General features: G+C 35.6%; 3 protein-coding genes, 1 long non-coding RNA gene and 1 pseudogene across 4 annotated transcripts in view; 2 read left to right on the top strand and 3 right to left on the bottom strand.

Moving 5' to 3' along the window:
- Window positions 1-238: 238 nt before the first annotated feature.
- Window positions 239-2,761, bottom strand: LOC102587179 (protein translation factor SUI1 homolog). The gene is made up of 5 exons (XM_006352430.2): window positions 2,656-2,761; window positions 1,387-1,481; window positions 887-1,092; window positions 729-782; window positions 239-563 (listed from the first exon to the last, which is right to left on the bottom strand). The coding sequence occupies exons 2-5, from the start codon at window positions 1,421-1,423 to the stop codon at window positions 519-521; spliced, it is 342 nt and encodes a 113-aa protein (XP_006352492.1). The 5' UTR covers window positions 1,424-1,481; window positions 2,656-2,761; the 3' UTR covers window positions 239-518.
- A 3,760-nt stretch (window positions 2,762-6,521) lies between these two features.
- On the bottom strand, window positions 6,522-18,040 carry LOC102586619 (polyubiquitin-like). The gene is made up of 3 exons (XM_006352428.2): window positions 17,938-18,040; window positions 14,903-16,496; window positions 6,522-6,926 (listed from the first exon to the last, which is right to left on the bottom strand). Exons 2-3 carry the CDS (start codon window positions 16,494-16,496, stop codon window positions 6,691-6,693), a joined length of 1,830 nt encoding a protein of 609 aa, XP_006352490.1. The 5' UTR covers window positions 17,938-18,040; the 3' UTR covers window positions 6,522-6,690.
- On the bottom strand, window positions 10,257-11,455 carry LOC107061551 (polyubiquitin-like; annotated as a pseudogene).
- A 1,464-nt stretch (window positions 18,041-19,504) lies between the features above and the next one.
- LOC102585954 (trafficking protein particle complex subunit 3-like) overlaps window positions 19,505-23,914 on the top strand; it is a 12,615-nt gene continuing 8,205 nt past the window's right edge. Inside the window, exons 1-3 of the mRNA XM_006352427.2 lie at window positions 19,505-19,662; window positions 19,791-19,888; window positions 20,972-21,071. Of these exons, the coding sequence (XP_006352489.1) occupies window positions 19,606-19,662; window positions 19,791-19,888; window positions 20,972-21,071 (255 nt within the window). The 5' untranslated portion in view covers window positions 19,505-19,605. The remainder of the gene's footprint in view (window positions 19,663-19,790; window positions 19,889-20,971; window positions 21,072-23,914) is intronic.
- On the top strand, window positions 21,078-23,866 carry LOC102585618 (uncharacterized). The gene is made up of 2 exons (XR_001474055.1): window positions 21,078-22,815; window positions 23,488-23,866. It is a non-coding gene; the product is annotated as an uncharacterized lncRNA (long non-coding RNA).

The raw sequence follows: 23,914 nt of genomic DNA, 5'->3' as shown, positions 1-23,914 counted from the left end.
AGTTATTGGTGTATGTTAGTTCATGATTTTTGATAAGACTGCTTTCGATATATAAACAGGTCTGGGTAAAAAAAGGTTATAAGGCTACGATGTCGGTACGTTCATGCATGTTGCTACTTATGCTAAAAGGCTGTGACCCATTCACTGCCAAGCGCCCTACGCCACCCCGAGCATAAGATAAAAAAAGAAGCTAAAACCATACCACCTAAAAGAAAATCAAACAACATACACAAAATGCTAAGCAACAACTGAAAGATAATAAAGCACAAAGTTCTATTTGCACACACAACGATTGTTCCGGAAAATATAACATCATCCATAGCTACTATGCAGAGTAGTCGACAATCGACAAAGTACTATAAATCAAACCAGCAGAAAGCTAACACTAGTAAGTCCCTTTTTCTTTTTTCTTTGAGATGGATAAATCACTAGTAAACTTTATTATAACTTCACTGAGGATAGCATTTTCTGCACTGACACGACAAATATAAGAACTGCACGATGATTGATGAAGGGAATCAGAAACCATGAATTTTGATGTATTCTTTCTTCACGATTCCAGCCTGTTTCCAAAAGTTAAAAAGACAGAGATAATTAGAAACGATCAAAACATATATTTTCCAGTATCAGCCGTGGATGCAAGGATAACGTATTTAGCACAACTATGGTAGAGCATATACTAATATGAACACAAGTGAGAGTGAGTTATTGATGCAAAGAACAATCACCTGGACAAGAAATGTAGAAACGTTCTTCCTCTGATCACCCTGGAGTTGAATAACCTGTCAAAGTCCAATCACAAGTATATATGTTAATACACAACACTTAAAGTCGGTATAATGTTGTAACACATTGATAGACGGATATCAATCTCGCCAACACGAACCTGCCCTAGTTCTGGATCCTGCACAACAGTACCATTGCAGCAAAACTCTTTCTTAAGGTCCTTTAGTATTTTATTGTAGCTGAATTCTTTCTTCAATCCTTGCACAGTTGTCAGGCTTTTCCGACCATTTCTTTGTTGTATGCGAATGTGTACATAATCTTTTGTCCCAGCTCCAGAATTATCAGCATTTGCCTCAGCAAAGGGATCTAATGAAGACATCAAAACAAGGGCGAATGAATCAGTTATGAATCATAATTGGAAAAACCCACCCACCCACAACCAAAACTAGCAAGATAATTTTTTTTTTTTTGCTCCATTTGCATCTAATCCCGACAACCACCACTATCCCAAAGCAAGTTGGCACGGCTATATATAGTCCACACTAGCCATGTCGCTCCATTTGAACTAAAAATTGTCACTTGCAAATTTTTAAAGTAATCTTACAAAAAATAAATACCAATTCAACTGAGAAATAATAATACATCAGACAAGTTGCATACCAAAAGCAGCGGGAACTTGGAGGTCGAGATCAGACATGAAACTTTGCTGAGAAAAAGACAACCTTGCTCAAATCACCAAACTTGGATGCTCAGATCTAGAGTAGAAGAAAGGGCTTCATCAATTATACAAACAGAAATCATAAGCAAACTTCCCCGCAAAGAGGGGGATATGAAAGAGATGGCATCAAGTAAGATTGCAGGACAGAGGCACCAATATATCAGGCATGAAACCGCATCAAACAACTAAAATAAGGCCAACAAAATAAAAGATCTACTAAGCTCTGTATTATGATCGACAAGAAAGCAGTACTTCAAAGAAAATCTTATCATTCAAAGCATGATGACAACAACAAATCAAAGGCGTTAGAATAACAACATCACGCAAAAAAAAAATGAAGACCCCCAGAACATATCTTTTTCTTTAAAATTGAAAACAACTAGACAAAGATACTGACAAGATAATAGTTCCTCAAAGAAACTTTTCATAATAAATGAAGCAATGAAAACAGGCTGAATTTGCACTTAAAAAGTATTTAAACTTGATCAGATATGCCCTTCGTTAATAGTTTAGCTCACAAAAGCCCATATTGCTCAATAGTTTGTCCAAATATGCAATTGATTAAACGATTAATAAGCAGAAAAGCCTAAACATGCCCTTAAAGTATGTGAAATTGAACTGATATACCCTTCGTTAAGGTTACAAACACCAGGCTAAATACAAATCGAATTGTTAAATAAAATTGCAAAAAAGGTAACAATTTCAAATAAAAATCCGATTCTCTATTAATTTAGGGGATCCAAAGATAATCAAGATTAACACACACTAAGCGAAAGCCATAGAAATCAAATCAAATAAATTCCCAAAAAAGAAGCCAATTTTCAAATAAAAATCAGATTTACATCACATCTAAAATTTAACGAACACTAACCTAAATCTATTAAAATCATATCACTGCTAAATGAAAATTCCCAAACAGAAAACTACAAAAACAGTTAATTTAGCAAATCATCAAAAATACACACATGTTTGCTAAGATCAAAATTCCCAAAAACAAACCATCTTTCAAACAAAAATTCAGTTTTTTTTATATACAGTTTAATTTAGCACATCCAAAGGCTACCCTTTAGAAATCGAATCACTGTTGATCAAAATTACCCAAAAAATACATAAAAATCCGATTTTTATCACATGTAAAGACTATAAATTAGTTTTTTTAAGCAGATCTAAGGATTATCAAGATTAACAAACAATTTGCAATTAGAAATTACCTGAAAAATTAGGGTTTTGAGAGAGACCCTTTACAGATTCGGATAAGTCTCGAGCAAAATAGAGAGAAGTAAATTACAGGGAAAATTAATAGGCCTTTCGGGTTTTGGGCTTATGTCGGTTGAGGACTTGGGCCTCATTTATATTCAATTGGGCCTTACTCACCCATAGTTATCCCTATTCTTTTCCAAAAATCCCTTTGAGCAACTTTCACATATAAACATAAAAATCAAATTTAGATGCTATAACTATAATTTGTATAATTGCGCTCCATAGCAAACTTATCAGATTGTATGACTCGCTGGCTCCTCTTCAGATTTGTATAATTTCGCTGACAGCCATTTGTATAAATCGTTGTCAGCCTTTCATGTGTATAAATCGTTGGCAGCCTCTCAATTCAATTTTATGTGTTTGTATATCTGCATAAAATTTGAATTTGTATACAATTGAATCGAAATAAAATGTTTGTATATCAAATCTCTCTCTCTCGCTTTATACAAACATAAATTATACATTGTATTTTGTATAATCTGTGTTTGTATAAAGCCAGAAAGAAAGAAAGGCAAAAGAGAACTAGACAGGGGAATATTTATATTGTATAATTATAAGTGTATAAGACGAAGATATATGTATTTGCATGTGTATATACAATTTTCTCTCGCTTTATACAAACAGAAACGTAATTTATACATTTATGTTTGTATAAGCGAGAGAGGCGAATGAGAGATTGGCGAGCGAGATCTGGGAGAGTGGAGAGCGAGATCTAGGGAGAGAGGGGAACGAAAATATATTTATATACACAATTTTCTCTTGCTCTATACAAACACAAACACATTTTATACATTTGCGTTTGTATAAAAGCGAGAGAGGCGAGGGAGAGACTGCCGAGAGTGGCGAGCGAGATTCACCAGAGAGAGGCGAAATAGCAACAGTTTGCTACGGGGTACAATTAAATCAAAACTGTGGTTATGACATTCAATTTGAATTAATAGTTTGCTATTATATTCAATTTTTCCTAAAATATAAGGATAACAGACACATCATCAACGTCTCGATATATCGCGTTTCGATATATTATCTTTGTTGATACAAGATATATGTCTTGATACATCGTTCAATGTCTTGTTACATCGTGTCCAGATACATTACTATAGTTGATACAATACATATATGTCCATAGGCATCGCATAAGAGTGATGTATCCGAAAATAGGAGAGAGAGTGAGGAAAATAGAGATTTCTATAAAAAATTTAAATGGTAGGAAATTTTAGAGACTACGATAAAATAAATTGTGTATTTAGGTAAATTTTTTTTATTTATATAGGGAGTGAGGACGTTGAGTCGGGGGCATAGGCGGACCGACGTTGAACAATGGGAATGCTCGTGAACCTGTTAATTTCGAAAAAAAGTTATAATTATATCTTGAGAAATTATGATTTATTTAATTGAAAAAGGTCGGAATGTCTTTAAATTATGTGAAATTGAAGAAAAATATTTCCAGTCAATAGTTTAGTTTAAGCCGTCAATAGTTTGGTCAAAAAATGTTCTTGTTATTCCTTTAACTCAAACAATGAAAAATCTCGTCGAGTGTTCAATGAAAAATCTAGATTTTATTTAACGATGAAAAAATGCTTGTACTCCTTGTGTATTAAAAGTTGCATTCAATTTTTGTATGCTAAAGTTGGCATAAGTGAGTCAAAACTTTTAACATATGACATAAATAAGTTTTTTTTTAAAGTTTGATGACAAATTTAATTTTTTTTCTAACACATTATCTTTGTTGATAAAAGAAATGTCATGATAATCTGAAATGCATATTTGCATTTAGAAATAACGTATTAGTTAATAATATTTCACATTAATTATTCTTTTAATAATATTACAAAACTTACCATTTTTAGGAAGATAAATAAATCTTTTCCTAATCAACTAGGTTTAGGTTATAGATTATTCTTTTTCTAAAAAAATATTATATTTCATACTTATATACAGTTATACTTATAAATAATTTTTAGAAACTTACCATTTTTAGGAAGATAAACAAATATTTTCCTAATCAACTAGGTTTAGGTTACGGATGCCTATAAATAGATACCCTCCATTTGTTTCTATTATACAAAAAAATATTTTCGTATGTTCTAAGTACGTTCTTTGTTTACTCATATTAGTTAGTGATCTTGTTACTAGCAAAAAAAACAAAAAACTTTTCTTTACTCATATTAGTTAGTGATCTTGTTATTAGCAAAAAAAATGGCGATATATTATGTCCAAAATCCCAATAATTGGCAGTACGTGACTAATGTTCACCATGTCAGACAAATAGATGCCCCTAGGTACATTAGTTGGTCATTTCCTCCTTCCGGATATATTAAGATCAACGTAGATGGAAGTTTTATGCCAAATTCAGGATTAGCGGGATATGGAGGCATTGCAAGAGACGATAGGGGTAGGTGGCTAGGAGGATTCGTGGGGCGATTAGGTGTGGTAACAAAGTCGTGCCTCACGGCAGAATTGTGGGCCATACACGGCGGACTGACCGTGGCGAAGAACTTCAACTTGACGAACGTCATCATCGAGACCGACTCGAAAGTAGCATTGATGCTGATGATTAAGAGAGAAGCCGTCAACAATCACCCCGACTGCAACGTGATAGAAGAGTGTCGGCGTCTCATGTTAGAGCTTGGGGTCTCCATAATGCATACTCTAAGGCAAGGAAACAATTGTGCGGATCACCTGGCGAAACTGGGAAGGATGCAACAAGATGAAGACCTAGTAATACTACATCGTCCCCCACATTCCATGCACCAACTTATTCTCGCGGACATGGCTCACGTTGCATACCCTAGGTACCCAAAACATGTACGATAGTTTTAGTATATATAGCACAAAAGAAAAAATATAAAATTGTATGTAAACATTTGTTAATGTTACCAAGAATATAATGAAATGTATTTTTGTTAATTATAATGTGGGAAGATGATGTTATGAATATAATTTTGGTGATTTGTTAATGAATGGACTATCACTGTTTAGACACTCGTAATAAGTTGATAGTTAGTTGCATGGTAAAAGCTATTTTATTCAATTGCATTCGATTTCAATTTGTTTGTATTACTTTCCTTTTCTATTTAAAAAAGAATGTATCTTTCCTTTTTTGGCAATTGTTCAATTATTACTTTCCACGTGACATGTTTATAACCACAAGATTAAAGGTCGTTTTAGAACATTCTACATATCAGTGTTATCAAAGGCGAAAAGCGCAAAAAAACTCTATCCATTGGGGTTTTAAGCCCAAAGCGCAAATAAAGTGTAGGCTTTTAATAAAAAAAAAGGCGGTGCAAAGGGAGAAAAAAAATCCAAATCTGTATGTTTAGACTTTAGTCCATTATAAACATGAATGACAAATATATGAACAAATAAATTTGAAAAAAGATTTAAGATAAAGTGAAATATCAATTGTTAAGTGTCACCTCGTTAGAAGAGGCTCATTGACAAGGAAAAATATGCCTTAGAACCTTGATGACGACACTGAATTGCATCGTGTTAAGCCTCGCTTTAGGGCTTAAGCGCATTTTGATCACACCTTCGATAATACGTCCACACATCTTTAGTTTAAGACCACAAGATTCAAAAGTCTTTCTTACTTTCTTAAACTCCATGTCAAGTTAAAACCAGACAAACAAAGTGAAACAGCGGATATATGGATGAATTTCCAGATTTTAAATTTTACCCAATGTGTATAACACCAAGTTGACTCACTTGGTGTTTGGTGATGACTTGATGTTAAATCAATAGCTAGACTGATGGAAACAATTAGGTACTTTAGCAAGGTCACAGGATTGGTAGCAAACATAGGATAAATCCAACATTTTTAACATCAAAATGTTGACATTATTATTCACTAAAAGAGAAACATGAAAGTTTATGATCTGTTGGGAAACATCACAGGATCACAAAAGGAAACAAACTAGTTCATGAACAAAACACTGCTGCAAACTGACCAAAGACACAGGCACTACCATTGACAACAGACCCCTCTAAAAACCACCACGGAGACGGAGGACAAGGTGCAAAGTAGACTCCTTTTGGATGTTGTAGTCAGCCAAAGTCCTACCATCTTCGAGCTGCTTCCCTGCAAAGATCAGCCTCTGCTGGTCTGGTGGGATTCCCTCCTTGTCCTGAATCTTGGCCTTCACGTTGTCAATAGTATCAGAACTCTCCACCTCCAAAGTGATGGTTTTCCCAGTCAAGGTCTTGACAAAAATCTGCATACCTCCCCTGAGTCTCAACACAAGATGAAGGGTCGATTCCTTCTGAATATTGTAATCGGCTAATGTCCTTCCATCTTCCAACTGCTTACCAGCAAAAATCAACCTTTGCTGGTCTGGAGGGATGCCCTCTTTGTCCTGAATCTTGGCCTTAACATTGTCGATGGTGTCGGAGCTCTCAACCTCAAGTGTAATAGTCTTGCCAGTCAAGGTTTTGACAAAGACCTGCATTCCACCACGGAGACGGAGGACCAAGTGAAGAGTTGACTCCTTCTGGATATTGTAATCAGCAAGGGTCCGGCCATCCTCAAGCTGCTTGCCAGCAAAGATCAACCTTTGCTGGTCTGGGGGAATGCCTTCCTTGTCCTGAATCTTGGCCTTAACATTGTCAATGGTGTCGGAGCTTTCAACCTCAAGGGTAATTGTCTTTCCAGTGAGGGTTTTAACAAATATCTGCATCCCACCGCGGAGACGGAGCACCAAGTGAAGAGTGGACTCCTTCTGGATATTGTAATCAGCGAGAGTACGGCCATCTTCAAGCTGTTTTCCGGCAAAGATCAGTCTCTGCTGGTCTGGAGGGATGCCCTCCTTGTCCTGGATCTTAGCCTTAACGTTGTCAATGGTGTCTGAACTTTCCACCTCAAGGGTGATCGTTTTCCCAGTGAGGGTCTTGACGAAAATCTGCATACCACCACGGAGACGGAGGACCAAGTGAAGGGTGGACTCCTTCTGGATGTTGTAATCAGCGAGGGTTCGACCATCTTCGAGCTGTTTCCCTGCAAAGATCAGTCTTTGCTGATCAGGGGGAATCCCTTCCTTGTCCTGGATCTTGGCTTTGACATTGTCAATGGTGTCTGAACTTTCTACCTCAAGGGTGATGGTCTTTCCTGTGAGGGTTTTCACGAAGATCTGCATCTGCATGATACAAAATTTAACCAAAATTAGCACACAAACTCAAATTGCTGATAAAGATTTGAGTTTTTTAAAACATAATTGAAAGTTTTTTCAGATCCTAAACACAAACCAACACACAGACGGCACAAAATACCGAAAATAAAACGAAACAGCAGCTACCACACAACCAAAATAAGCACACAAATTCGTCTTGGTGCATACACAAAGCTAATAAACGAAAGCAGGAGTTTGTGTTTTTGAGTTGAACGACCTTTCTAATTATAAACACAGAGCCAGATAGCACAAAAGACAGAAAATTCAACTTGTGAGTATAAAAAAAGTACTGGAACAAAATCAAGATTGAATTTTTAAAACCTTTCTGATTTTAAACCCACAAAACAGATAGAATAAATCGTAAAACTAAACGAAGAAACATCCATACAACCAAATTAGGAAGACAAATCCAACGCAGCATATATAACAGGCAAGATAGCCCGATACACAAAGTATCCCATCCTGAGCAGGATCCGGTCTGGGAAAGGGACGCACCCAATTAGGGCTATGCAAGCATTAGCAACTGCTTCCACATCTCAAACATGTGACCCACAGGTCAACACGGAGACAACTTTACCCAAGCCATATACAAAAAGCTATAAAACAAAATCAAGATTGAGTTTTTATAATATATTTAGAAGGTTTTTCAAATAATAAACACAGATCCAATAGTATTAAGCACAAAAATCAATTTGGTACATACACAAAACACTGAAACATAATCAAGATTGAGTTTTTATAATAGATTTAGAAGGTTTTTCAGATCATAAACACAGATTTAATAGAATTAAGCACAAAAATCAACTTGGTACACTGAAACATAATCAAGATTAAGTTTTTAACTTTCTGATTCTAAACACCAGAATCAACAAAACAGATAAAAGAAAATATAGAAAATTCAACTTGTTTCACATTCAAAGCATTGAAACAGAATCAAGATCAAGTTTTTAAACTTTCAGATCATAAACACCACACCCAAATAAAACAAATAGCATAAATTACAGAAAAATCAAACCAAGAACATTAAGAAAAAGGAAAACTATAATACCTTAGTTTTTTTTTTTTTGAAGAATCTGAGGAGATTGAGAAATCAAAGGATGAATACTACAGGGTTACAACAAAGAGGCTCCTTTTATAGGTTCTAACGGCCAACTTGAGAAGAAATTGCATAATATAGTAACCTATAATAGGATGACACGTGTCCTTTTGAGTTTTGTATCCAATTATTTGAACCTAAAGTTTACCTCTTTTTTGTCCTTTTCTTTGATCAGTGGAGAACAATTAGGTGCAACTTCCTATATAATTATCAATCCAAAAACTTGAAGAACATGACTTTCTTGTTGTGTAATTTGGGGTTGAAATTTACTTATTCCATTAATTTAACTTTAGGTGCTATTGCACTTCTTCTATTTTGGGTGTAACAAGTTTTACCGGCAATATTCATAAGTCGTTAATTTAACCGTCCCTTAGAGATAGAGTTGAGAAATACCATGCATGATAGAGGCATAGAGCCATCCTTTCTATGAGTCTCACCCCACTAACTAATACACTTAGATTTATTGCTAAAATATTGACTTCTGAAGAGACATTGTTCGTACCTTCTTGGCTTAGGCTTCCAACCAAACAACATGGCATTGTCGTTCTTGTGACTAACCGAAGCTAAGCACTTGAAAAGCGTGCTAAGAAAGGTTGCTTCTATTAGTAATGAAGATAATTGATTGAGCACTCAATCTTAGGAAGTAGTTTTATATTAAAATGAGTCGAGCATTCATGACTTGAAAAAAAAAATCTGGATCCGCCACGGGCAATAGGTTGTTCCTTTTCTTGAGTATTGGCTGCATGAGTATGAAAAAAGATGAATTTCTTACCTACTATCCGCGCCTCTGCTTGTGAAGTTGTGATGAAGTTCAGGGTTAGAGATATTGATGTTGTAGGTTGACAGGAACCAAAGTCTCTCATCAAACTGATGGATGCATCATAAAAGAAAAAGAGAAAAAAGTTATTCATGATAAAGCATATGTACAGTTGCAACTTACAAATACTAGTAATAACATAAGGCAAATGACAAAGAGAGCCTGCCTAACCAATTATCAAATTCTGCTATTCTTAGGTAAACATCATTTGGATCGAACGAACAAATTCTATGTCCAGACATTGAAGATCACCAACTGCACAATTGCAGATATCAATATGTCTAAGAACTTAAGATCAAAGTTATATCACTGATTGCAAAGATCAGACAATTCAGGACCAAAAATTTAAGCATTGTTACAAAGAAATTAAGCTACAAGAGAAGATAGTTTCTGTTCCAGTAAAAACATGAGAGTTCACGAGTCTCTTGGGACACATACAAGTAAACAGACTAGTTCATGAACGAAACATAGCAACAAACAGACCCAAGACACCAACAGCAACAGACTCCATCAAAAACCACCACAGAATCGGAGGACAAGGTGCAAAGTAGACTCCTTCTGGATGTTGTAATCTGCAAGGGTCCGGCCATCCTCAAGCTGCTTTCCAGCGAAGATCAATCTCTGCTGGTCTGGGGGAATGCCTTCCTTATCCTGGATCTTGGACTCAACATTGTCAATGGTGTCGGAGCTTTCAACCTCAAGAGTGATCTTCTTCACGAAAATCTGTATTCCACCATGAAGAGGGAGCACCAAGGTGAGAGTGGACCCGTTTTGGATGTTGTACTCAAAGAGGGGATGACCATCTTCAAAGCTGCATGCCTTCAAAGATCAACCTCTGCTGGTCTGGGGGAATGCCTTCCTTGTCCTGGATTTGAGCCTTTACATTGTCAATCGTGTTGGTGACGTCCACATAGAGGGTGATTGCATGTCCGCTGAGGGTTTTGACAAAGACCTGCATTTGCATACACAACATTTAAGCACACAAACTCAAATAGGTACAGAAACAAAGCTCTATAAAATGAGATGACAGATTTGAGTCTCTGAAATAGAATTAACAGACTTTTCAGATCATAAACAGACTCAACAGATAACATAGCACAAAAAATAGAAAATAAAATGAATCACCAGCCGCTATCATGGGATTCAGCCAACTGTCTTGATCATGGAATATCATTGAGAAATAGCAATCCGGGTTATCAAAGGATTTCCTGCAATTATTTCTAGGATGGAACAGAAATGGTGATATTGTTCCTCCATCATCAATATTTGGAAAGTATCGTGATCATCCAGCAAGAAGGGTTCCAATTTTTTCAAAACAAAATAAGTCAAAAGGTATTTCAGATCATAAGCACAGACACAACACAACAACACAGAGAACACAAATTACATAAAATTTAAGGGAGGAGCAGCAGATATTCATTAACAAGCGCACAAAATTCAACTTGGTGCATACACAAAAACATTGAAACAAAATCAAGATTGAGTTTTTACAAATAGAAATAGAAGGTTCTTCATATCCTAAACACAACACATATCCAACAGAAACACACGGCAAAAAATACAAGTATAATCCCACAAGCAGAGTCTGGGGAGGACAGGGTGTTCACGAAATCTCCTATAGAAACTCAGCTCAACAACAACAACATATCCATTGAAATCCACCAAGTGTGGAGGTGGAGAGACTGTTTTCAGAAGACCCTCGGCTCAAGTGCATCAATCCAAGTAAAAAGAAGAAAACATTGAAGAAAGCATAGGCGTCAATAAGAAAAATCAGTGTAAAAGCCTACAAGAAAGAAAAAATAACATCAAAATAGTATAAAATCAGCTCACACAAACACAAGCTACAGAAAATAAAACGAAGCAGCAGTTATCATACAACAAAAGTAATGCATACAGAAGGTTGAAACAAAATCAAGATTGAATTTTTAGATCAGAATTAAATGGTTTCTCAGCTCATAAACACAGAACTAATGAAACAAACAGCACAAAATACAGAAAATTTAAAATAATAAGAAGAAAAACTATAATACCTTGAGAGGTTTCTTTGAAGAATCTGAGGAGATGAGAGATCAATGGATGAATGCTATGGGGTTACAGAGAGGCCCCTTTATATGTGCTAATATATAATTAACAAATATAACATGAAGAATATTCGAATCCAACAAACGTGGTTGCCATAATTTCAATCTGCTCTATATATTTTCCATTAGGTGTTTGAGTATGGAAGCTCTACTAATTTGAATTTGTGTTCATTAGGGTATGGTACTTATATTGGAGTCAACTAATCCAGATTCGCATTTCGGGAGAAGTGTTCCCTATCAAAAAAATTCATACTTTAAGATTTGAAATCTAGATAAGGGAGAAGCAACCCCATCAGTTTACTTAATAAAATAAATAAACTGAATTTAAGGACACAAAATTTTCAAACTGAAAAATCAATATAAGGACACAATACCACGAAGTTTTGAACTGAAAAATTTAACTTGAATGGATAAGAAGAAGAACTAACATTTGACTACCAAATGATGCACTGCAGCAGACGAGGTTGTTCATCCCTTAATTATAACTAAGGCCTCGATTTTCGAGTCTTGTGTGTTGTGTATGGAAAAATTCTTGGCAGGGAGTATTTCCAGGAGTGGGGCTTACCAGTGAGATTTCAAATTAGTCGGGCTCAAACCGTTCACCGAATGAAGAAAAACACAATATCTAACCACCTTTTTCATATCACAGCTAAATTGCAAACGAGGTATTGGTTTCGAGCCTAGTGTTGGGAAAATTCTTAGTAGAAACCGTTTCTCACAAAAGATCTCTATACTGTTTGAATCCAAATTAGTCGGGCTCCTGTGTAACTTAAACTATCATTTTTTTCCCTCCATTTTCACCCTTCTTGAGCCATGACATTTATGAAATGTGGATATCAATTGGTTTTAGGGGTTGGCAGATCTGGATCCGCGATTAATTTATTTAACAGATCTGAATCCGCGATGCGATGTGCTCATACATTCACGCGTTGTGCTCTTACCAGTAGACTAAAGCATACGGCATTTACCCTCAAAAATTGCTCAATTATCAAAAAGAAAAGAAATGCACAAATCAACACAGAATTAAAAAAAAACATGACCAGATCATCACACAGTTACCAAGAGTTGCAATTGTTGAACGTGTTTCTTTCTTTATACATATGTTAATTTCCTATCAGATCATCATCACCATGTGTTTCATATGTTACGAATTTATAATGGAAGAAGTCCTGTTTGTTGTAAGATTACCGAAGGAAAGAATGGTCATAAATTTGGATTTTATTGTTTTCTTCAAATTTCATATGTGAATATAGCGAAAGCAAAGAGATGATGAAACAAAAGCTTTGATGGACTTAGGTACCGGGAAGATCAACTAAAGAGAAGCTAAGTCTTTTTTATATTGCTTGTGGTCAGGAACCCGAAACTAACACCATTCAATTCATGTTGTTCCGTTGCTTGTGGCCAGGAAGCCAGTTTGCACACGTGAAGTGTCTGGACATGATCTCGAATTCAATAGCTCAACAAGGGTGCAAATTTCACGCATCGGTGTGTCTTGTATTGGTCTAAGGAAGAACCTAAGCTAACACATTAGTTCATGAGCTTGTCAAAAGTCCCAATTGTTTATAGTTTGCTACAGTAGTGTTATCGTTGCTAGCTCTATTATCTTTGGTATGTACCAGTACTATTATGAGTTGGCTTATAAGATGACCTTCTGATGGCCAGAAGACAATGCCAACAACAACAATGTACTGAGTATAGTTTGATGAATGGGGTTTGAAGAGAGTGGTGTATATGACACCGTGAACCCTGAGCATTTACTCATGGACCAAAAGTAAAAAGGTTATTACCAGCAAATCCAGAACATAAGAACAAACTAGGCATAACACAAGTGGAGCATATACAAATAGAAGACGCCAAGTTATTTATTTTCTAAGAAAGAGATCATATTGATTGATGATTCTTTCAATCCAGCGAAATGGAAGGCTTTGGCATGTATCAAAATAAGGAGTACCTGAGATTCATTGTGAACGTCGATGGGTGTTCCTCTTGCCAGGAATCATGGTATCCCAGAGTTTCAAGCTTATGAACCCAGAATCAACTTACAAGATGCACCTTCAGGCCAACAGAGAGAAGAGTAGACAACCACAGCAGCATAGTATTCCACATTCTTAGAGTGCGCTGATTTTATACAAGTTAAATTGGAGGATCTTAACATTGCATCATAAAAAAAAGATCAATATTCAGGGGATTTCAAGAAGAATGCAGTTGCAAAGACTACTGCGCAATTGCAGATATCGTTGGACAGAACAAATTCTCTGTCCAGTAATCACCAACTGCACAATTGCAGATATCAATTATGCAGAACACACAGAGATATCTAAGAGCTTAATATCAAAGTTCGAGATATATACTTCTCACTGATTGCAAAAGATAAGATAATTCAGGACCAAAACCTCCCCTTCTCATATGTTAATGGAATTAGGAAAGAATTTGCAACTAGTTGTAAGTTCAACATTAAAAGCTTAAACTGAATGTAAGTTCAACAAGGGCCAAAATCAGGTTAAACCAGCAAAGTATCTAATCTTAGGAAGGGATTACATAATAAGAGTTGTGTGTACAAAGAAATTAAGCTGCAAGAGAGATGATGACTGATCTAATTTTTTTCTCACATGATACACAAGTAGAGAGATCTCTTTCTGTCCCAGCAGCAAGATATAGTAGACAATCCAACAAGATAGCAGTGTAATAAAAAGGTTTACTATGTTTGACAACACAGAATGTCAGATATATAAACTGAACTTCAAACGAAGTAAGAAAAGAGAAATATGCCACAACATTAAAGATCATCAACAACACAAGAGCTTAAAAGACCAAACTTTGAGATTATACTATTCTTCTCTGAGATTGCAAAAAGAAAAAGACTCAATACCAAACATAATTAAACCAAACTAGTTCCTTATTATTCACTATAAGAAAAACATGAGAGTTCACAAGTCTTCTAGACTCTCTTGGGACACATCACAAGGTCACAAGTAAACAAAACGAAACACAGCAACAAACAGACCCAAGACACCAACAGCAACAGACCCCTTCAAAAACCACCACGGAGACGGAGGACAAGGTGCAGAGTAGACTCCTTTTGGATGTTGTAGTCCGCCAGAGTCCTTCCATCTTCAAGCTGCTTCCCTGCAAAGATCAGCCTCTGCTGGTCCGGTGGGATTCCCTCCTTGTCCTGAATCTTAGCCTTCACATTGTCAATGGTATCAGAACTCTCCACCTCCAAAGTGATGGTTTTCCCAGTCAAGGTCTTCACAAAAATCTGCATACCTCCCCTGAGCCTCAACACAAGATGAAGGGTCGATTCCTTCTGAATATTGTAATCGGCTAATGTCCTTCCATCTTCCAATTGCTTGCCAGCAAAAATCAACCTTTGCTGATCTGGTGGGATACCCTCTTTGTCCTGAATCTTTGCCTTAACGTTGTCAATGGTGTCGGAGCTTTCCACCTCAAGGGTAATAGTCTTGCCAGTCAAGGTCTTCACGAAGATTTGCATCCCACCACGGAGACGCAGGACCAAGTGAAGGGTTGACTCCTTCTGGATGTTGTAATCAGCAAGGGTCCGGCCGTCCTCAAGCTGCTTTCCGGCAAAGATCAACCTCTGCTGGTCTGGTGGAATACCTTCTTTGTCCTGAATTTTGGCCTTAACATTGTCAATGGTGTCAGAACTTTCCACCTCAAGGGTAATAGTCTTGCCAGTCAAGGTCTTCACAAAGATTTGCATCCCACCGCGAAGACGAAGGACCAAGTGAAGGGTTGACTCCTTCTGGATGTTGTAATCAGCAAGGGTCCGGCCATCCTCAAGCTGCTTTCCGGCAAAGATCAATCTTTGCTGGTCTGGGGGAATGCCTTCCTTGTCCTGGATCTTGGCTTTAACGTTGTCAATAGTGTCGGAGCTTTCAACCTCAAGGGTGATGGTCTTTCCGGTCAAAGTCTTCACGAAAATTTGCATTCCACCACGAAGACGGAGCACCAAGTGAAGGGTTGATTCCTTCTGGATGTTGTAATCAGCAAGGGTCCGGCCGTCCTCAAGCTGCTTGCCGGCAAAGATCGGCCTTTGCTGGTCTGGGGGAATGCCTTCCTTGTCCTGGATCTTAGCCTTAACATTGTCAATGGTGTCGGAGCTTTCAACCTCAAGGGTGATGGTCTTTCCTGTCAAAGTCTTCACGAAAATTTGCATTCCACCACGAAGACGGAGCACCAAGTGAAGAGTGGACTCTTTTTGAATGTTGTAATCAGCGAGGGTCCGGCCGTCTTCAAGTTGCTTGCCGGCAAAGATCAGCCTTTGCTGGTCTGGGGGAATGCCTTCCTTGTCCTGGATTTTAGCCTTAACGTTGTCAATGGTGTCTGAGCTTTCCACCTCGAGGGTGATTGTCTTTCCAGTGAGGGTTTTGACAAAGATCTGCATCCCACCACGAAGACGGAGCACCAAGTGGAGAGTTGACTCCTTCTGAATATTGTAATCGGCTAGAGTACGGCCGTCTTCAAGCTGCTTGCCTGCAAAGATCAGCCTCTGCTGGTCCGGGGGAATGCCTTCCTTGTCCTGGATCTTGGCTTTAACGTTGTCAATGGTGTCTGAGCTTTCCACCTCAAGGGTGATAGTCTTTCCAGTGAGGGTTTTGACAAAGATTTGCATCTGTACACAAAATTCAACAAAATTAAGCACATATACTCGAATAGGCACAGACACGAAGCTACAAAACGAGAGGACAGATTTTGAGTTTCTGAAAATAGAATTAACAGATATTTCAGATCACAAACCAAAACCTAACAGAACACAGCACAAAATATAGAAAATAAAATGAATCAACAGCCACTATCACAGGACTCAACCAATTGTCTTGATTGTCGATTATCATTGAAAAATAGGAACCCAGGTTATCAAAAGCTTTCCTTATTTCTAATACGGAATGGAGTCAATCATCCTTTTGGTATCTTATTGGAACAAAATGGTGATATTTTCACCCATTGATCAATAATTCCAATTATTGAAAAGTATCATAATCATCATCCAATAAGAAGGCTTCCAATTTTTTCAAAACAAAATAATTAACAGGCTTTAGATCATAAACACAGACCAAACAGCACAAATAACAGAAATTTAAAGGGATAAGCAGCAGCTATTTTAATGAGCACACAAAATTCAACTTGGTGCATAAACAAAAACATTGAAACCACAATCAAGATTGAATAGTAATTGCGAATGAGCAAGTAGGGGGCAAGGGGAAGTGGATGAATTCTTGGAAAAAGATTTTTACAAATAGAAATAGGAAGGTTCTTCATATCCTAAACAAAGATCCAACAGAAACACACAGGTAAAAATACAACATAGATAGTGTAAGTGATCCCACAAGTGGAGTCCGGAGAGGGTGTATGCTATTTCAACCACAAACTTACCTCACACAAACAAAAAAAAAAACAGAAAACAAAACGAAGCAGCACTTATCATACAACCAAAATAACACATACAGAAGTTGAAACAAAATCAAGGTCGACTTTTTAGATCATAATTAAATGTTTTTTCAGCTCATAAACACATGAGCATTAAAACAAATAGCACAAAATACTGAACATTGAAACAAAATCAAGATCCAATTTTTTTAGATCAGAATTAATGTTTTTCAGCTCTCACATGAGAAATAAAACAAATAGCACAAAATACAGAACATTGAAACAAAATTAAAATCCAATCATTCTAGATCAGAATTAAAACGTTTCTCAGGTCATAAATACAGAAAATTAAGGCACACACAAGGTTGAAACAAAATCAAGATTGAATTTTTAGAACAGAACTAAAAGCCCTTTCTGATTCTTAACCAGACCCAAACACAACAAATATCACAAATTACAGAAAACTAAAGTATACAGAATATTGAAACAAAATCAAGATCCAATTTTTTTAGATACCCCATAAACCAAATAGCACAAAATACAGAATACTCAAACAACATAAAGATTGAATTTTTAAAACAGAATCAAACACCCTTTCTGATTCTAAACACAGACACAGTAAAACAAATAGCACAAAATATAGAAAAATTAAACAAAAAAAACTAACAGAAGGAATACTGTAATACCTTGAGAGGTTTTTTTTGAAGAATCTGAGGAGATGAGAAATCAATGAATGAATTGGGGTTACAGAGAGCCTCCTTTTATAGGCGTTAATGGCCAATTTGAGAAGAAATTGCCTAATGAAGTAACCTATAATAGTATGACACGTGTCCTTTTATTTGATCGGTGGAGAAAAATTAGGTGCCGTTTGGATGGCAACTTCCTATATAATAATCCAACTAAAGTAGTTGAGACATAATGATCAATCTATTTTATTTTATTTTTATTTTCCATTGAATGGTCGAGTATTGGAGTCTAACTAATTCAAATTCCTATCGCCTAGGATCCATTCGGATGTGATATTTGTTAGAATTTGACTAATTCAAATTATGCTAGGAAGTTTTTCATACTTTATCGTGACGTGAGTTATGAAAGGGGCAACTTCATATGTTTGATGGTTAATCAAAATAATTATTCTACCGATGGTAAATCAATCGAATGACCAGAAGTTTGAATCACACAACTCGATTTTAGGATACAATATCTCTAAGGTATAAACTTAAAAAATTAAACTTTACGGTACTAAAGTCAAAATCTTAAAATTTGAATTGAATAGATTGAACTTAATTGCACGTTATTCTGAAGTTTTGAATTGAAAAATTTAACTTAAATCGATAAGAAGAAGAAGCAACATTTGACCACTAAATGATGTCATGCAGTAGACAGAATTATTTTTCTCTTGATCAGAGATCTCGATTTTGAGCCTATTGTAGTTGTGTATGGAAAAACTCTTGATAGGTGGCTTTTCCCATGAATGAGCTCCATACATCACAACAAATTAATCGAACTCCAATATGAGTATCATTTACGGTATGAAAAAATAAAAATAAAACAATATCTATATTACTTGACTTTGTGTTTAGGAGCTTGCTTGCTGAGTACCGTGTTGTTTGCTACTCACCCCTTGCTTCTACATTTGTGTAGGTTACAAGCCTGGATCTTTGTGATACCCTCTCTTCTCTTCATGTCTAAGGTTTCCTGTGGATATTTGTGAGGTAGTTGTTTGTCATCTCAGCTGACCTTCTTATTCCTATTTATGATCTTGTTCTATTTTAGAGACAATATCATTTGAGACTTGTATTTTCTTTCAAAACAATTATAATACATTAGAAACTTATACACGTGACAACCAGATTTTTGGGGTATTATGAGTATCAAACTTATCCAAATTTATCTTATTGTGACTTCGTTTTGCACATTTTATCTGTTAAATTGAATTTCAGGCTAACTTATCGTGGTGTGATAAGACAAGTGTCATCACGTCTATTTTTGGATCGTGACATTAACCACCTTATATATTACACCTAAATCGCAAAAGAGGCCTTGGTTTCAAACCTTGTGTATAAAAAAAAAATACTTGATGTGTCGCATTTCTCACAAATGATCTTTATGTGGTGCGAATCCGAATTAATCAAACATTAAATAGGATTATTTTTTTTAAAAAAAAGAAGAGAAATATGTGGTCATCTATTAAACTCGGCTAAATCTCAAATATTTGCTTAAAACATAAACAAACATCATAAAGTGGCTATCTTATGCAATATTCTCTCTATTTCTACAAAATCCATCTATGTAAAGTAGCTCACTCATAATTGATCGGAAAAAATCAGCAGCAAATTCTCAGAGCACTGATAATGGCTCCCGTAGCTCCCAGATCCGGCGACGCCATTTTCGCCAACGTTGAACGAGTGGTAAGTTTTCCTTCACTTTGAGATTTTTAGACTAAATTTGAGATTTTTCCGGTTAAATTTGAGATTTTTTCGATTAAATTGGAACGAGTGGTACTAAATGTTGGATTAATTTTGTGGGTTTTCGGTAGAATGCTGAACTTTTCACCCTAACGTACGGTGCGATCGTGCGACAACTGCTTACTGATCTGGAGGAGGTTGAGGAAGTCAACAAACAGCTTGATCAAATGTAAATCTTTACTTGTATCTTTTTTTACCTCAAAATTTGTACCCTTTGGGTTGCATCCCAATTTATGTGATGTAGTTTTACCGGACACGAAGTTTAATAGTAAGAAATATGGTAAGACTTTGTAATGTTTCAACTATACTCAAAATAAATAATTTTTAAATAGAAGAGTGTGCAGTATAAATTGGGACAGAGGGAGTAGTTCGTTGTTTTGTTAGCCTTATAGAACTTCGAATTGAACTCCGTCTATGTGATCTGAAGCATAGATAAAATAGGAAAGAAATCACCTAGTGTTTTTGTCTCACAGTTATAGTATATGAGGGAGAGAAAACTAGGTAATGTGCTAATTAGTTTTCTAGGTTGTGGGTTTGTTTTAGTTGTTTTGTCAGTGTTATAGAACTTCAAATTGAACTTCGTCTATGTGATTCGATGCCTAGATAAAGAGGAAGGAAATCACCTAGTGTTTTTGTCTCCATTTTGTTTACTATAGTATTTGAGGGAGAGAAAACTAGGTAATGTACTAATTTGTTTTCTAGGTTGTGGGCTGGTATCGTTGTTTCGTTAGTGTTATAGAACTTTCAGTTGAACTCCGTTCTATGTGATCTGAAGCCGATATAAAGGAGGTTGAACAGCTGACCATACATAATGTAAATCCTTGTCTAGTTTCCCCCATCAAAAACTGTGGTTAAAATGTACTATTTGTTTTCTAGGTTGTGGGTTGGAAATAGTTGTTTTGTTAGTGTTATTGAACTTCCAATTGAACTCTATCTATGTGATCCGAAATCCAGAAAAAGGAGGAGAGTTAAGGTTTAAGTGAGAAGAGTCTATTAATGATGTATCCTATGAAATGAGCTTAAATGAAGAAGTTGGGTTCATATAAGCCGACCCCAACTTGTTTAGAATTGAGGCTTATTGTAGTTGTTGTATTGATGAATCATGGAATGGATCCAGAGGATGCATATATAGTTGACTTTAGTTAGGATTGAGGCATAGTTGATTGATATTGAATGTAATTGTCTGTGGCAATTTAATTTAACTGTATTGACTCGGAAGTACACAAAATTTGAGAAGTTTAACTGATTGCAGGGGTTATAACATTGGAATTCGGCTCATTGATGAGTTTCTGGCAAAATCTAACGTTTCTAGGTGTATTGATTTCAAGGAAACAGCTGAAGTCATTGCCAAGGTCTCTCTTCCCCCTCCAAGTTGCATTATATTTAAATGTGTGTTGGTTTATTATGAAGTTTCAGTTTTATTTTGGAATAGTAGTTCTGAATTCTGATATCCCACACTTGCCAGTAGCCAATACAAAACAGAGTTGTTCAAAAGTATCAGAAGGAATACTATGGAGGTATAAATTTTAATCAATGTTATGGAGGTTAATCACTGAGATGTGATTAAATGGAATGACATGGACAGTGAAGATTCATATAGTCAACCCCAACTTACTTGGATTGAGGTGTTGTTCTTATTGTTGTTGTTGTTGTTAATGTGGCAGTAGATTTGAAATTGAAGTAAGAATTGAGGCAAAAATTTGAAACAAGTATCTTGCTCTGGAAGCTGTACTGTTATGCTGACTGCCAAAGCCTTATTCTCAAATAGTCTTTTAGCAGTCTGACTTGAACAACGAAGTTGGTCATTTGGTTGTAATCCTCGGTTTCTCTATACAACTGAATAACTACTTCTCCTTTTCCTCTTTAAAGGGGGTCATGTAAATAGTACGTTAAGTGAAGAGAAAATGCATAACAGAGCATATATATTTTACAGAATTAGCTCTTCATTTTTCAAGTCTCTTTATAGTACATAAACAAAGAGATGATCAAATTAGAAAAGAAAATGTATACAAGAGCATAGCTTCTTTCTTTTTTTAACAGAGATTCATGCCACCATTTTTCTTCAATCATTTCAAAGTTGAGAAATATAGTTAACCACTAAAAAAGTTAGAAACTATGAGAGATTTGTGTGAGTGTGTGTGTGGTGGTGGTGGGGGTGGGTGGTAAATCATCTTCTTGACTCATGGTTCTTTCTTATTTGCATGTTGTCATCACTAGAACACACATTTTTTTCTGTATTGTGAGAATTCATCATGAATTGACTAGTTAGCTTTTATGTTGATTGTCAGCCAACTACGACCCCCACCACCACCCCTACCCCTACCACTACCACCAACAACGACCTAGCCTAAAATCGACAATACGAACTACTAAAAATTATGAATTTTAGTGATAGATTATGTAGCTAAATCTCAAAATTCATTGCTAGTCCTATTTATCAACGGATTATCAACAAGCTGTGTTAGCTATTAACTATAACTATAACTAATTTCATTTGTTGTTTTTTTTGTGTATAATGAACATTTTCACATTAAACTAAGATGAGCTTAAATGAGACATTAAACAGTGAAAATTCATATAATCGACCTACGTAACTTGAGTGGAATTGAGTTGTAGTTGGTGTAGTACATAAACATGTAGAATCTTTCTTATTAGTACACAACTTCAACTATATTGGTCTAATTGTAACTTATATATGAAGGGGTTATACCATTGTTAAGGTTAATATATCCACTAGAAAATATTCTATTAAGCAACCATTAATACTTATAGCAGGGCAGATTGTTTATATCACACTTCTAATGGTGCGATTTTTTTCCAAATTCTGTGTGAACGTAAAATGCTTTGTTCCCCTTTAATGTGACTATTGATATATATATGTTTATATTGGATGAATTAGGTGTTCCATGGACAGAAGAGGAACATAGAAGATTCTTAAATGGACTTGAAAAGTTAGGTAAAGGAGATTGGAGAGGAATTTCAAGAAATTTTGTGACAACAAGGACTCCAACTCAAGTTGCAAGTCATGCTCAAAAATATTTTCTAAGACAATCAAGTCTCAACAAAAAGAAAAGACGTTCAAGTCTTTTTGATATGGTAAATATATTATTTTTGGATTATTGACACACCTAAAAAAATTAGATATGAACTTCGTCGCTTATTTGTTAGTTTCAATACTAATAGAATTATTTGATAATTCGTTGCTAAATAGAATGAAGAATGAATTTTATTGTTTAGCTATAGAATATGTCTGTAGTTAACTCTTGCTTTTTAGTAGTGAATTTGCTTAAGTAGAAATTTTGAGGTATTATATCCATAGGAAGTAAGCAATGTTGTTCGGATCTTTCAAATATATTGTCATACACCAATGGTGCAGCCAACTTTGTCCTAAGTGGTGTCTTCAACTTGAAAAGTTACATTGCGTAAATAGGAAAAAAAAATTAAATGGATATATACTTTCGTGTGTTTACTGTTTTATATTTTAACTCTTTTTAGTGAAAAATTTGACTTCACTACTATCACACACATATGTAGCACTACTAAAACAAGTAAATTTTCAACGACTCATCGAGCCAATTCCCAACGAACACATGTTCTTTTAGTAGCATCTAATCCTAGAATATAAATGCATTTAGAGGATCGAACTAGGGTGCATCTTGATTTTTGAAGAATCTGAGCAACATGATTATCTTATAATTGACCTGATTATGTAAATATTTTTTTTGATATACAATTAATTACTAACTCTTTTTTGTTATTATGATATAGGCAAGGAGCAACAACAAATATGTAGATTTTGGTCATAATTGCCAAGAAGATGGTCAAGAAATTACAAGATCATCTCCATTAGATCTAAATTCATTTGGAGAAAAGTGTGAAAATTCTATTTGGAGTTATGGATCACAAAATTCTCATCACAATAAAGTTCCAAATAAGTCCATTTCTTCAAATGGAACTCTTGATTTGGAGCTAAGTCTTTCATCTCCAAGAAATAATATTGTGGAAAAAAATAATTCATCATCCTCCAAAACTACTTTCATGAATATTGGACCAATTAGAGTTACCTAACTTGTACTAATTAAAGTCCTTGTTTAGTTAAAAGTGACTTTATTATTAGAGTTTTTAAGTGATTAATTAATTAGCACCACTGTATATTGTTTCTTCTTTTCTTTTTTTCCAAGGTAAAAAAAAAATT

The sequence above is a fragment of the Solanum tuberosum genome, unplaced genomic scaffold (assembly GCF_000226075.1).
Source record: "Solanum tuberosum cultivar DM 1-3 516 R44 unplaced genomic scaffold, SolTub_3.0 scf00149, whole genome shotgun sequence".
Taxonomy (NCBI): Eukaryota; Viridiplantae; Streptophyta; class Magnoliopsida; order Solanales; family Solanaceae; genus Solanum; species Solanum tuberosum.
Note: the sequence above shows the minus strand (reverse complement) of the source record. Positions and strands in the feature narration are given on the sequence as shown.